The following is a 13632-nucleotide window of genomic DNA, read 5'->3' on the forward strand; positions in this document are numbered from 1 at the left end:
AGTTAATTGGAGATTCAGTCTTTAGTGAATTTTTTTTCCTTTTTTTTTTCTGTTTGTCTCCCTGCCTTCTTTCCCTTCCTTCCTTCCTTCCTTCCAGCCATCCATTCTCCCTCCCATCTTCCTTTCTTTCCTCCCTCCCTCCCTCCCATCTTCCGTCCCTTCCATTCCTCCCTCCTATCTTCCTTCCTTCTTCCCTCATATCTTCCTTCCTTTCCTATCTTTCTTCTTCCCTCCCATCTTTCTTCCTTCTGTTCTTCCTTCCTCCCTCTCATCTTCCTTCCCTCCCTCCTTCCCTTCCCTTCCTTCCTTCCCTCACTTATCTTTTCCTTCCTTCCTTCCTATGCAAACTTCCTTCCCCTCCCTTTCTTTCTTCCTTCATTCCTTCTCCCTCCTCTTCCTTTTCTCATCCATTCCTTCCTCACTCCTTCTCCATTTTCCTTCCTTTCTTCTTCCATTCATTCTTTCCCTTCCTTTCTTTCTCTCACTCTCTCGCTCTCTTCTTTCCCTTTCCTTCTTTCTTCCTTTCTTCCTTTCTTTCTCTCTCTCTCTCTCTCTCTCTCTCTCTCTCCCTTCTTTCTCCCACTCAAAAACCATGTGATTCTGGATCTGGATTCAAAATAAGGGAGGGGGGAAACACCACCATATAACAAGAAACAAATATAGTATGAAAGTCAAATTAAAAAAGGAAGACAATTGCTACATAACAAGAAACAAATACAATATAAGAAAAATAAATTTTAAAAAGGAACAAAATTGCCACCTAACAAGAAACTAAATACAATGTAAAGAAACAAAAAAAGGGGGGGGCGAAAACCCACCATATAACTAGAAACAAATACAATAGATCATCACCAATCAATAACAACAGGCAGATAAGTAATATAGAAAACTGATCTGCTCACATATTGCTAATATTGTCAGGGCTGTAAGAACCCCCAAATAGCTGGACTGGAAATAATCCACTTTCTTTGTCCAACTGTCTGTTTCCTAGGAATAAGCATGCAAAGATATGAGAATATTAAATCTTGGCTCGCAGTTCAGACTACTGTATAAACAGGCGTTGAGCTTTGATAAGCGGGGTGGTAGCAAGCAGATAGGATGAAATTAAACAAACTCTGTTTGTTCTCCAAACAGTTTGTTTGGCCTCAGTTTGTTTGTTCTCCATTGCCTGTATACACACAAATGGGTACACACCTTCAAAATCGGGTCATAATTTACCAGGAAAGCTGCAGCTCAGGGAACTTGCTGCCTCCAAATTCGCCTCCTTAATTTTGAATCCTTTTCAAGCAGTGTTTTTTGATCGCTTGAAGATGGGTGGACTTCGACTCCCAGAATTCCCCAGAGTTGAAGAATTCCGGGAGTTGAAGCCCCACGCATTTTAAAGGCCACACGTTGCCGAAAAACAACAACACCGCTGTTTTTGAAGAAAGAAACATATTCCACGTGTTCTGCCTTGCAAAACCACCGTCTTTACCTCCCATGGTTTACGTTGGAGGGGGGGGGCAACGAAATATCTGTAGGCTCCATACTGCAACGCTTTCCTGGCAACGGGACTCAGGATTTGAATCCAGGACCACTTGGCCATAGCTGCACCAAATAGGCCGCTGATGGCAAACCTGTTTGCCGTCGTGTGCCAAAAGCAAGGGGAGCGGGGCTGTGCGTGAGCATACCCACACCCATAATGCAATGACCCCCTGCATGCTGTGTGTGACACCCCCACAGTGCCCGCCCCTGCTCATGCGTGTGTGTTCCTCCATATGCGCATGAACCCCCCCATCCTAGGTAGAAGGTAGATGTTTCTCTCTCGGGCTCAGTGAGAATATATCTGCTGAACAAAACTCCGCATTGGCAACCAGGAAGGGCATCCGGCCAATAAAACACTCCGCTCCAGTCAGTTGCCCAGACTCCACCCTGCAAGGGATTTTATGGGATCATTAAAAGATGATGATGAGTGGTGCATAGCCTAGAGATGGCGCTTTCCCCTCACAATCCGAAGGCTGTGAGTTCGATCCTAGGTAGAGGTGGATATTTCTCTCTCTTGGGCTCAATGAGAATGTATTCGCTGAACAAAACTCCGCATTGGCAACCAGGAAGGGCATCCGGCCAGTAAAACGCTGCTAGCTCCATTCAGTTGCCCAGACTCCACCCCCGCAAAGGATTATGGGGGGGTTCGAAGATGATGATTCTGTTTCCTCATTTTACAACGCAGGTCGTGTACGAATCCAAGCTGGGGCTTCCCTACAGATTGACCGGCTGCGTGCCGAGGACCAGGGCTGGTACGAATGCCGGGTGTTGTTCCTCAACCGCCCCAACAATGATGATGAATTTCAGAACGGCACCTGGATTCACCTCATTGTGAACTGTAAGTCTTGAATATCCTTTTTTTTTTTTTTTTTGGCCCTGATCAAAGTCTGTCTGGGCTCAGACAGTAAGTGGAAAAAAATTCAATAGAACCGTGGTCGTGCCTCTCCTCTGGTAGTCCTCAGTTTACATCCACAATTGGAAACCGAAACTTCCATTGTTAAGAGTCGTGTCTGTTTTTTTTGCTGGGGTCATTAAGTGAATCCCACCATTGTTAAGCGAATCTGGCTCTCTCCCCCCCCCCCCATTGCCTTTGCTTGTTGGAAGCCAACTGGGAAAGTCGCAAAAGGTTGTGATCCCATGACTGTTGTGATCCACCAACAGCCTGCGGAGCTGGCAGCAGAGTTGGACAGTGAGGAGGCTGGGGAGGAACATGGGCCAGTCCTGGAGTCAGGGGAAGGGCCGGACGAGGGCTCTGTGTTGGAGGCAGAGAGGGAGCCAGGGCTATCTGGAAGTGATACGTGGACTCCGGAGCCTCCACAGGTGGACAGCAGAGAGGCAGGGGAACAGGAAGAGCCTGTTCCTAGTGCATGCATGCAAAGAGCTTACAGAAGACAAGAGCAGCTAAAGCAAAAAGGACAACTCGGGAGTAAGGCCAGGAGATGATTGGGCCCTCCCATAAGGCTTAAAAGAGCAGCAAAGGCTGTTGGGCTCTTTGTTGCTACATTGGTTTCTAGTCAGCGTCTCTTGTTTCTGAACTTTGTGGGGCTTTGCCAAGAAAAGCCTTTGGCACGGTGCCAAAAAAAAACAAAGGTTTGTGATAAGGCCCAAGGAATTTTTCTGAGGCTTTTTTCAGCCCATTTTTGAGGCCTGTTTTTGGCCTGTTTTTGAGGCTTTTTTCGGCCTGTTTTGGGGGCACTTTTTTGCCTGTTTTCAAGGCTTTTTTTGCCTGTTTTCAAGGCTTTTTTCGGCTTGTTTTTGAGGATTTTTTTGGCCCATTTTCCCCCAAAAAATCGTCCAAAAAAGCCTCAAAAACGGGCTCACAAAAGCCCCGAAACCAGGCCAAAAAAAGGCCTATAAAAGCCCCCCCCCCAAAAAACAGAGTGTGCAGAGGCCAAAAAACAGCTGGCGGGGGGGCAGGGAGCTTCGGCAGTATTCCGTCTATATGACGCACAGACATTTTCACCCCCTTTTGCGAGACAAAAAAGTGCTTCTTATAGTCCAAAAAATACGATATATATATATATAGTGACTGTTTTCTTCTTTCAGAGCAGACCAGAAAGGGCCTTAGCAAAGATTGTGACCCTCTCACACCCACACAGAGAGACACAAGCATGTTGATCCCAAGGATCTCTTGCCCTACAAATGTCGTTCTTTCTTAGCTGATGATTGACCTCACCTGCCATTCCATCTGCCGTCCCGTGGTGCTTTTGAACCTAATCCGGTTTCTCTCGTAGGTTGCTGTTTTGCTAAACCTCCTTTGTAATCTCCTTCCTGGTTAATTGTCGCTTTGTGGATGGCCCGCCTTGAACAGGGGGAGGGGGAGAGAAAAACCCCTCTCAGTGGGTGGGCGACCGCCTTGGGTTAAAATCTTCCACAGAGCAGAAGATTGTTGACTGTGACCAGCAGGAAGTATTTTCCTAAAACTGAATTTAAATGCTGGAATCTTAACGGGGGGGTGGGGGGGGGAACCAGTAAGGCTGGTCGACCTTCCTTGCAGGCCCCCAACAAATCAAACTGCCCACATTTTCTCCAGAAACGTCACCCTCCCAAATGTCTTTGTTGGGTTGCAGAACCAAACCAGCCAGTTATGGAGGTGCGGATGACAGACTCCGTAATTCCTCTGTAGAGCACTTCAACGTTTTAAGTAGGAAATCGTGCTACGCCTTGTAAGGTTTTAACATCCACGAAAAAGTCTCTTCCGTGGGAATGTTAAACACACACACACCCCAAAAAAAAAAAAAATTTGGGATTTTGAGCGGCACAGTGGGGAGACTGAAGCAAGCGAGAGAAAGAGAGAGACAGAAACGAAAGAACGGAGCGTGGGAATCTTAAAACCGCGGCGCCTATGTTTTTCTCAATCTCGTCTTACAGCTGCCCCCGTCTTCAAGAGCACCCCACCGGCTTTGATTGAGATCCAGGAGCAAAAATCGCTGACCCTGTCCTGTTCGGCCAGCGGCAACCCACCGCCTGTCGTCTCTTGGGAAAGAGACAGCCAAACTATTGACGATGGCAATGAAATACAGGTATGTTGTTTTTGACGAGTCTGTTACAGCAGGGGGACCACAACCTTCCAAGGCCGTGGCCCACAACCGAGCCGTGGCCTGTTCAGAATCGGGCCACGCAAACAGCAGGCAAGCGTGCACGGAACTCTTTACTTGCGCAAGCGGCAGGACTCTTCCCCTTCACACACACACCCCACCAGTCTTCCAAGCTGGAAAGGTTAGGGATCACTCTGTTTACAGTAAAACCTGGATTGAGCAACCTAATTGAATATTTCCAGTGGTCCGTTAAGTACGTCCTTGGTTTTTGGGGTCCGTCAGCAGCCTAGGGAGCTGGCAACAGTCGGACAGCGATGAGACTGAGGTGAGACCAGGGCCTTTGGGGAGTGAGGTGTGGACTCCAGAGCCTGATAGTAGTGAGGCAAAGGAACAGGAGGAGCCTGTTCCTAATGCACGCATGAGAAGAGCTGTCAGAAGGCAAGAGCAGCTCAAGAAAAAAGGACAACTCGGGAGTAGGGCCAAGAGATGATTGGCCCCTCCCATAAGGCTTAAAACAGACCAGCACTGGCGTTTGAGCTTTGCCGGAAAACAACGATGGTAGCTTCGTCTTCTGCTTCGTCTACGTCTTGCATTTATTTTTGTGACTTCTGAATGTTTGCCAAGAAAGGCCTTTGACAGTTTGCCTAATTGGACCAAGGTTTGCGATAGGAGTGAGGAATTTGTGTTGGAAAGCATTTGTTTTAATTTGACTTGAACGACGCTGGGAATGAAGTACTTCTCAGCTGTTCGAATAAAGTTTGTTTGTTTTTTCACGGACTGAGTTTCCTACTACCTACTTGGGCCTGGGTCACAACACTTAGCATCCGTTTAGAAAATGGCACACAGGTTGTCCTCGAGTTAACAACTATAGTGGTGATCAGAATTTCCAGTGCTAAACAAGGAAGTTGTTCAGTGAGTCTATGGTGGGTACCTGACCTGCCGCAACCGAAGTCCGTTAAATGGAGATCCATTAAATCAGAATGTTGTGTTAAATCAGAGCGTTGTTCCGCCCAGTGGCCTGATGATTGGGTTGTCTTCAGCAGGAACAAGGAAGTTGTTAAGTGAGTCTATGGTGGACACCTGATCTGCCGCATCCGAAGTCCGTTAAATGGAGATCCGTTAAATCAGAATGTTGTGTTAAATCAGAGCGTTGTTCCTGGGTTGTCTTCAATTGTCTACATGTGTTTGTGGGTTTTTTCTCAGGTGAAAAATGGGACTCTCTTTATCGCTAAAGTCGAACGGACCTCTGCTGGTCTGTACTCCTGCCACGCCACCAATCAAGAGGGCGCGCTCATTCACACAACCCGCCTCCTTGTCCAAGGTAGGTCATTTCTGACCTGGAGAGGCTAATAAACTGAAAGAGGAATCATACAATCAGTCGGAAGGGACTTTAAAGGTCGATAATGGTTGTGATGGTTTGCGGCACATAAAAAGCCATTGTAGACTTTCTACAAATTAAGTATAAGGACAGATTGTTAATACAGGGCTTTGAAGCTTAGCTTTGCTGTTAATTTACCTGTAAACTATTTTGTTTTGTTTTTTACCTAGAGTAGTAAATAGATGACAGGCTAGGTTGGCTTTAAATAAATGTAGAAGTTTATAGATTATTTATAGATTTGCATTTTAACTTCTTGAAGAAAATAAAAAATCATTTTTTAAAAAAATGGGTGGCCAGTTGCATTACAGGTCATCCTCGACTTAGCGACAATTCAGCCCAAACTTCCTGTCGCTAAGAGAAACATTTGCTAAGTGAGTTTTCCCCATTTTACGACCTTTCCTTGCCACCGCCGTTAAGTGAATCAGTGTGGTTAGTACATTCATAACACGGTTCTTTAAACGCAACTGGCTCTCCCGTTGACTCCTGCTGGTCAGAAGGTCGTAAAAAAAGGATTGCGTGACCCCCGGGACCCTGCAGCCCCGTCATAAATATGAGCCCGGTGCAAAGCGTCTGAATTTTGATCACGTGACCATGGGGATGCCATGATGGTCGTAAGTGTGAAAAACACTTTTTTTCAGTGCTGTCGTAACTTTGAACGGTCACTAAACGAACTGTTGTGAGTCCAGGATTACCTGTATCCAAGAAACATCTGGAGCGTCGTAGGAATTCACTTTTAAGTGGCTAGCATTCTGGGTAGGGCTAAGAGGCTGTCCTCAACTTACGACCGTTCATTTAATGACTTGAAGTTGGCGGTCTCCTCTCCTCTGTTCCGCTCAGTCGTCTGCAAAAAAAAACGAGGGAGTTTTCTGTCCTCTGTTTCTTCCAGGGCCACCGGTGATCGTGGTCCCTCCAAAGGACGTCACGGTCAACCTCAGCCAAGATGCTTTTTTCGCTTGCCGAGCTGAAGCCTATCCTGCCAACCTCACCTACAGCTGGTTTCAGGGCGGCACCAACGTCTTCCATCTCAGGTAAGGGCTCTGACCCGGCTCCCCAAACCCGAAAAAAACCTTAAATCAATGTTTCTTTTATTAGGAGCGCCGGCAGCCCCAGCAAAAAGTTTCTATCTCACCGCAGTTGTCTGCCACGTCTATTCCTCTCCGCCTCCTGCCTTTTATCCCCAGAGCTAGGGTGAGGCTTTGTTAGCAGCGGTGGCTCTTCCATCCCAAGGGCCGGCCCATAGATTTCCACTGCTCTCCTCTCCTCTGTTCTGCTCAGTCGTCTGCAAAAAAACGAGGGAGTTTTCTGTCCTCTGTTTCTTCCAGGGCCACCGGTGATCGTGGTCCCTCCAAAGGACGTCACGGTCAACCTCAGCCAAGATGCTTTTTTCGCTTGCCGAGCTGAAGCCTATCCTGCCAACCTCACCTACAGCTGGTTTCAGGGCGGCACCAACGTCTTCCATCTCAGGTAAGGGCTCTGACCCGGCTCCCCAAACGCGAAAAAACCCTTAAATCCATGTTTCTTTTATTAGGAGCGCCGGCAGCCCCAGCAAAGAGTTTCTATCTCACCGCAGTTGTCTGCCACGTCTATTCCTCTCCGCCTCCTGCCTTTTATCCCCAGAGCTAGGGTGAGGCTTTGTTAGCAGCGGTGGCTCTTCCATCCCAAGGGCCGGCCCATAGATTTCCACTGCTCTCCTCTCCTCTGCCTTCTGGGCATCCACTGGAACCAGCTGTTCCTCCTCCTCCTCTTCATCAGCCACCTCAAGACCTGGCGGCTGTTGACTCTCCATCTGAGGGCTGATGGACGGCCCAGGCTCCGTCTCTCTCTCCCTCCCTCCCTCCCTCCCCCCGCCTCTCTCTCTGCCAGCTCCATTCCCTCTTCCCCCTCGGAGTTCTCAGGCTGCCTTGATGCTGACCCCAACCCCCATGCCTCCTCCTCCTCCTTCTCTGATTCGGCTGTTGGAGGGGCTGGCCGCCGACAAGCCACCAGAAGAAAAGGCAAAGGGGGGAAAAAAGAGAATTCTGTCTTCAAGTGGCCAAGTTTGGAGACCCCCCCTGATCTAGAATGGCAACACAGCTGTCTTTCGACGTTTCTTTGTTTGACTTCCTTTTTTCCTCCAGCCATCTCCGGTCACGGATTCAAATCCTGGTGGACGGAAGCCTTTTGGTGCAGAAAACGACCCCGGAGGATTCGGGAAAATATACTTGCATTCCCAGCAATGGGCTTCGGAAATCGCCCTCGGCTTCTGCCTTCCTTACGGTTCTGTGTAAGTGCTGCTTAATTACGATTGCGTCTTCGCTAACTCAGATCATTAGCTGGTAGAAAAATACCGTATTTTTCAGAGTATAAGACGCACTTTTTTCCCCCCCAAAAAAGAGGGTGAAAATCTGGGTGCGTCTTATACTCCGAATGTAGCTCCGCCCAGCTTCTCAAACGAAGGTTTCAGAGGCTGAAAAAAGCATCAAAAAAGAAGCTTTAGAAAAGAAGCCCCCAATCAGAGCTTCAGAAAAGAAGCCCCCAAACAGAGCTTCAGAAAAGAAGCCCGCAAACAAAGCTTCAGAAAAAAGCCTCCAAAACAGAACTTCAGAAAAAAAAGCCCCCAAACGGCTTCAGAAAAAAAGCCCGCAAACAGAGTTTCAGAAACGAAGCCCCCAAACAGAGCTTCAGGAAAAAAGCCCCCAAACAGAGTTTCAGAAAAGAAGCCCCTCCTATTTTCTTTCTGTCTTCTTGGTCCACCCCTTGACCTCACGGTCCCAGTCCAAGGGATCTCACAATCACATGCTCTCCTGTGCTGCCCCCTAGATTCTTTATGGGCTTCTTGGTCCACCTCTTCATCTCACAATCCTAGTCCCAGGGATCCACAACCCCAAGCCCCTCCTTCGTTACCGCCCTTCTAGCTTCCCTTCCCAGTGCCCTGATCTCGCCATCCCACCATTGACACCAAGCTGTCCTCCACCTGACAGATCCAGCTCAAGTAGCTAAGATGCCTCCAGAGACCTTTCTGCCCATCGGCATGCAAGGCATAATCCGGTGCCCCAGCAGAGCCAACCCTCCCCTGCTTTCGGTCAACTGGATCAAAGACGGGCAGCCACTGGAGATTGGCAAGGTACGTTTTGGAAGACTGAGGAACCCCCTGACCCTTCCCCCCGCAGCTTTGTTGGTGTTTTCTCCCATTCTTTTTCTGAGTCCCTGTTGTGGCAGCAGATTCGGAGAGTGAGGTGGTTGGGGCGGAACATGGGCCAGTCCTGGAGTCTGCGGAAGGCTCTGATGAGGGCTCTGCATCGGAGGCAGAGAGGGGACCAGGGGCATCTGAGAGTTATCAGCTGCCTTCAGACATCAGTAAGGCAGATGAACAGCTGGAGCCTGTTCCAGTGTGCACATGCATAGAGTTGCCAGAGGAAGGGAACAGCTAAAGAAGAAGGGTCGACTCAGGAGTAAAGCCACAGGTGGACAATGAATGGCCCTTCCCAGAGGGAATAAAAGAGGAGCGAAAGGGGAATGGAGTTTGCAGGAGACAATTAGTTCGCTTAATTGGTTCCTGACTTTCCAAGACTCCTTGCCAAGTTTTGAAGGTATCGGCCTGGCAGCTCTCCAAGCCAGATAAGGTCTGTGACTGTAAATTCTCCCTTGAAAGACTTTGCCGGATGTGAATGAGAGGAATTCACAGTAACTTAATAAAAAGGGTTTTTTTGTCGGGACAAGGAGTCTGCTTCATGCTTTTGGGAACGCCTAGGTCAGAATAGCTCCCGCTTCTCTCTTTCTGTAGTTCCCAGGTTGGTCCTTGAAAACTGACGGGACGATTATCATCGCCACAAGCAACGATGACGCCTTGGGCGTGTATGCTTGCACTCCGTACAACAGTTTTGGAACAGCTGGTATTTCGGCACCTACGCGGACCCTCCTCAAAGTGAGTAAGAAATTAGGGAGGCAGGACAAAATGAACTCTCCATAAAACAATCCAGGCGTCTCCCTCTCTTCTTGTGCCGACAGAGATGTGTGGGTTCTAGGTCACTCAACCTTGACAACTTTTAAGATGGGTGGATTTCAACTCCCGTTAAAAGCCATTTATCGGCAACTTTAGGCGGCTTTTCTGTGAAATGTTATGAAGTGTTCTACTGCCCTGGTTAGACCGTACTTGGAATACTGCATCCGGTTTTGGTCGCCGCGATATACAAAAAAGTTGCTGAGATTCTAGAAAGAGTGCAGAGAAGAGCGAGAGAAATTAAGGAGGATCTGGAGGTTAAATCATGTGCCGAACGGTTGTGGGAAATGGGAACTTGGTTCAATAAAGAGAAGGACTAGGGGTGATAGGATAGCAGTGTTCCAATATTTGAGGGGCTGAAGAGGAGGATCAACCTGTTCTCCAAAGCACCAGAGAAGAGGAGGATCAACCTGTTCTCCAAAGCCCCTGAAGGCAGGACAAGAAGAAATGGATGGAAACTTACCAAGGAGTGAAGCAACTTAGAAATAAGGAGAAATTTCCTGTCAATGAGAACAATTAAATCAGCGGAAAGGTTTGCCTGCAGGAGTTGTGGGTGCTTCCATCACTGGAGGTTTTTAAGAGATTGGACAACCACTTGTCTGAAATAGTGTAGGGTCAATCGCACGGCGGCGTCACATGACGTATCGGGATTTTTTTTCCCCCTTTGCTAAACTGGGCGTGGGTGTGGCCAGCCCGTGATGCATTCGGCCCAGGGGCCGGGAATTTTAACAGCCCTGGTCTAGGGTCTCCTGGTTGAGCAGGGGTTGGACTAGAAGACCTCCAAGGTCCCTTCTAACTCTGTTATTCTGTATTAACGGTGGTGTGTATTTTCTGTGGTGTATTCTATTTTTTCAGGATCCTCCCACGTTCACTCTTCGACCCAAAGAGGAATATTTCCAGGAGGTGGGCCGGGAGCTGCTAATTCCATGCGTGGCCCAAGGAGACCCCATACCCATCACCTCTTGGACAAAAGTGAGTCGCAGTCCGGTTTTGCCCAAACCGGACAATTCCTGATAGATTCGGTAGCTTGCATTTTTTTTTTAAAAAAAAGTTACCTTTTAAGACTGCCTGTTGCATGCCAAACCTACCCTTCAGCTCTCAAAGTAGAATATAAAAACTTGGGTGGGTGGGGGGAGGGAATCACTTAATGACTTTGCAGAGTGACAAAGTTGCCGGTCCCGATTCGGGCTGTTAAGTGAGGACTTGCTTGTATGCAACATGAGCTGGTTGCTTTGTTTGGTGTCTCGCTGCACAGGTGGGTAGCAAGACATTGGCCAACGCTCAGGTGGACACAAACGGTAGCCTCAACCTGCGGCCCCTGACGAAGGAACAGCACGGCTTGTGGGAATGTGCCGCCAACAACGGCGTGGCCAGGGTTAGTGCCACCACCACTGTCCACGTGTTGGGTGAGTTCTTAACTCAGAAGGCAGGGTGGCAGAGGTCCCCAAAAAGTGTTCGTTAGGGACCCTATCAAAAAAGTGTTTGTTGTTTGGAAGGAGATGGGTGATAGGAACGAAGAGAAGATTAATAGTAGTGAACACTTAGTCAATAGTTTGACAGTGTTGAGGGAATTATTTGTTTAGCAGAGTGATGGCGTTCGGGAAAAAACTGTCCTTGTGTCTAGTTGTTCTGGTGTGCAGTGCTCTATAGCGTCGTTTTGAGGGTAGGAGTTGAAACAGTTTAGGTCCAGGATGCGAGGGGTCTGTAAATATTTTCCCGGCCCTCTTTTTGACTCCTGCAGTATACAGGTCCTCCATGGAAGGCAGGTTGGTAGCCGTTGTTTTTTCTGCAGTTCTAATGATCCTCTGAAGTCTGTGTTTTTCTTGTTGGGTTGCAGAACCGAACCAGACAGTTCTAGAGGTGCAGATGACAGACTCAATAATTCCTCTGTAGAACTGGATCAGCAGCTCCTTGGGCAGTTTGAGCTTTCTGAGTTGGCGCAGAAAGAACATTCTTTGTTGTGCTTTTTTGATGAGGTTTTTGATGTTGGGTGTCCATTTTAGATCTTGCGATATGGTAGAACCTAGAAATTTGAAGGTTTCTACTGTTGATACTGTGTTGTCTAGTATTGTGAGAGATATATTTCTGGTTTCAAGTCTATACTCTGTTTAGTTATCTTTTCTAGCCAGCTACGTATTTTCTCCCAATATTTTCTTGCTTTTGTACACATCCACCACATATGGTAATAGGTACCTGGGGGTTTGGTTGCATTTCCAACATTTGGCGGACAGCTTATTTTCATCTACAAATTGCGGATGCCGTGATTTTGATTTTTTATATTTTTAAATGCGAGTCAGGAAGGTAATAAGAGAGTTACTTTTTTGTAAAAAAAAAAAAAAAAAAAGGCAACCGAACAAATCTGATCGATTTGATTCATAAAAACCTGCCCTAAATTCACCCTACAGTTTCTCAATCGATCCCAAACCAATGCGCAACACAACAAAACCCCAGATCAACAAGGGAGTCGCGTTTTCCTGGGATGCTACAACCCGTCATAAATACGAGTCGGTGGTTGAGCATCTGGATTTTTGATCACGTGTTCCTGGGGATGCTGCGAAGGTCATAACTGTGAATCGGTCACTTTTTCCATTGTAACTTCAAACTGTCACTTAAAGGGATGGTTGTAAGTCAAGAATTTCGTACCCCAAATTCTGCCTGGCAAAATCACGCCCTTAAATCTCTTTATTGATGTCCTTTCCATTGAATCGAGTTAAACTAACGTAACTCTCTTTCTCCCCATTCCCACTTAGGTACCAGTCCCCATGCTGCGGTCAACGTCTCCGTGTGGCCCCTACGACAAGCAGTCAATGTGACCTGGGACCCAGGGTTTGATGGAGGTTATTTCCAGAGATTCAGCATCTGGTACACGCCAATGTAGGTCTTTGGAGCCGTTCTCTTGTGTGTGTTTCTCGGCTTTCCCTTTTTCCCCCCTCTCTCTTTCCATCAATATTTAAAAAATACTTTCCAGATGTTTCGTCCAAAAAATTCATCTGTATTTCTGTTGCATGAAATTCACCCCTCTGTTTTAAGCGGGCATTCTGGGGCCTCCGTTGTTTTTGTTGTTTTTAACACACATTGTTTTAATTTTTTTTTAAATTAAATTATAGAGCAGGGATGGCTAACCTTTTTCTCGTTGTGTGCCAATAGCACGCGCATGTGCTGGCACCCATAATGCAATGCACTGGGGGGGGCTGTGCATGCGTGCACAACCTCTCTCACGCTCCCCCGTGCATGCACATGCGACCTCCCCACTCCCCCATGCATGTACACGCGACACACACACCCGTCCACCGCTTTTTTAATTATTATTATTATTTGAATTTATATCCCGCCCTTCTCCGAAGACTCAGGGCGGCTTACATTGTGTTAAGCAATAGTCTCCATCCATTTGTATATTATATACAAAGTCAACTTATTGCCCCCAACAATCTGGGTCCTCATTTTACCTACCTTATAAAGGATGGAAGGCTGAGTCCACCTTGGGCCTGGTGGGACTTGAACCTGCAGTAATTGCAAGCAGTGTTGTTAATAACAGACAGACAAAGTCTGCTGAGCCACCAGAGGCGTAGTAAGTCTCCCTGCAGCCTCCTGGGCCCAAAAACGGGCCATGGGGGGCCGGGCCTAACCCCCCCACATACACACACCCTGTTTTGGGCCTAGCAAGTCTCCCTGCAGCCTCCTGGGCCCAAAAACTGGCGCGTATGCACGCAACT

At 47.7% G+C, this 13632-nt stretch overlaps 1 protein-coding gene and 1 long non-coding RNA gene across 2 annotated transcripts in view; one reads left to right on the forward strand and one right to left on the reverse strand.

The window, feature by feature from the left end:
* IGSF9 (immunoglobulin superfamily member 9) overlaps positions 1 to 13632 on the forward strand; it is a 37814-nt gene that overhangs the window by 9156 nt on the left and 15026 nt on the right. Inside the window, exons 4-13 of the mRNA XM_058159867.1 lie at positions 2210 to 2362; positions 4396 to 4547; positions 5766 to 5883; positions 6827 to 6968; positions 8058 to 8203; positions 8901 to 9043; positions 9704 to 9844; positions 10775 to 10891; positions 11175 to 11325; positions 12670 to 12793. Of these exons, the coding sequence (XP_058015850.1) occupies positions 2210 to 2362; positions 4396 to 4547; positions 5766 to 5883; positions 6827 to 6968; positions 8058 to 8203; positions 8901 to 9043; positions 9704 to 9844; positions 10775 to 10891; positions 11175 to 11325; positions 12670 to 12793 (1387 nt within the window). The remainder of the gene's footprint in view (positions 1 to 2209; positions 2363 to 4395; positions 4548 to 5765; positions 5884 to 6826; positions 6969 to 8057; positions 8204 to 8900; positions 9044 to 9703; positions 9845 to 10774; positions 10892 to 11174; positions 11326 to 12669; positions 12794 to 13632) is intronic.
* LOC131186376 (uncharacterized) overlaps positions 1 to 13632 on the reverse strand; it is an 81803-nt gene that overhangs the window by 3358 nt on the left and 64813 nt on the right. The gene's annotated exons all lie outside the window — the stretch shown is intronic.

This window comes from Ahaetulla prasina, chromosome 17 (assembly GCF_028640845.1).
Source record: "Ahaetulla prasina isolate Xishuangbanna chromosome 17, ASM2864084v1, whole genome shotgun sequence".
Classification (NCBI taxonomy): Eukaryota; Metazoa; Chordata; class Lepidosauria; order Squamata; family Colubridae; genus Ahaetulla; species Ahaetulla prasina.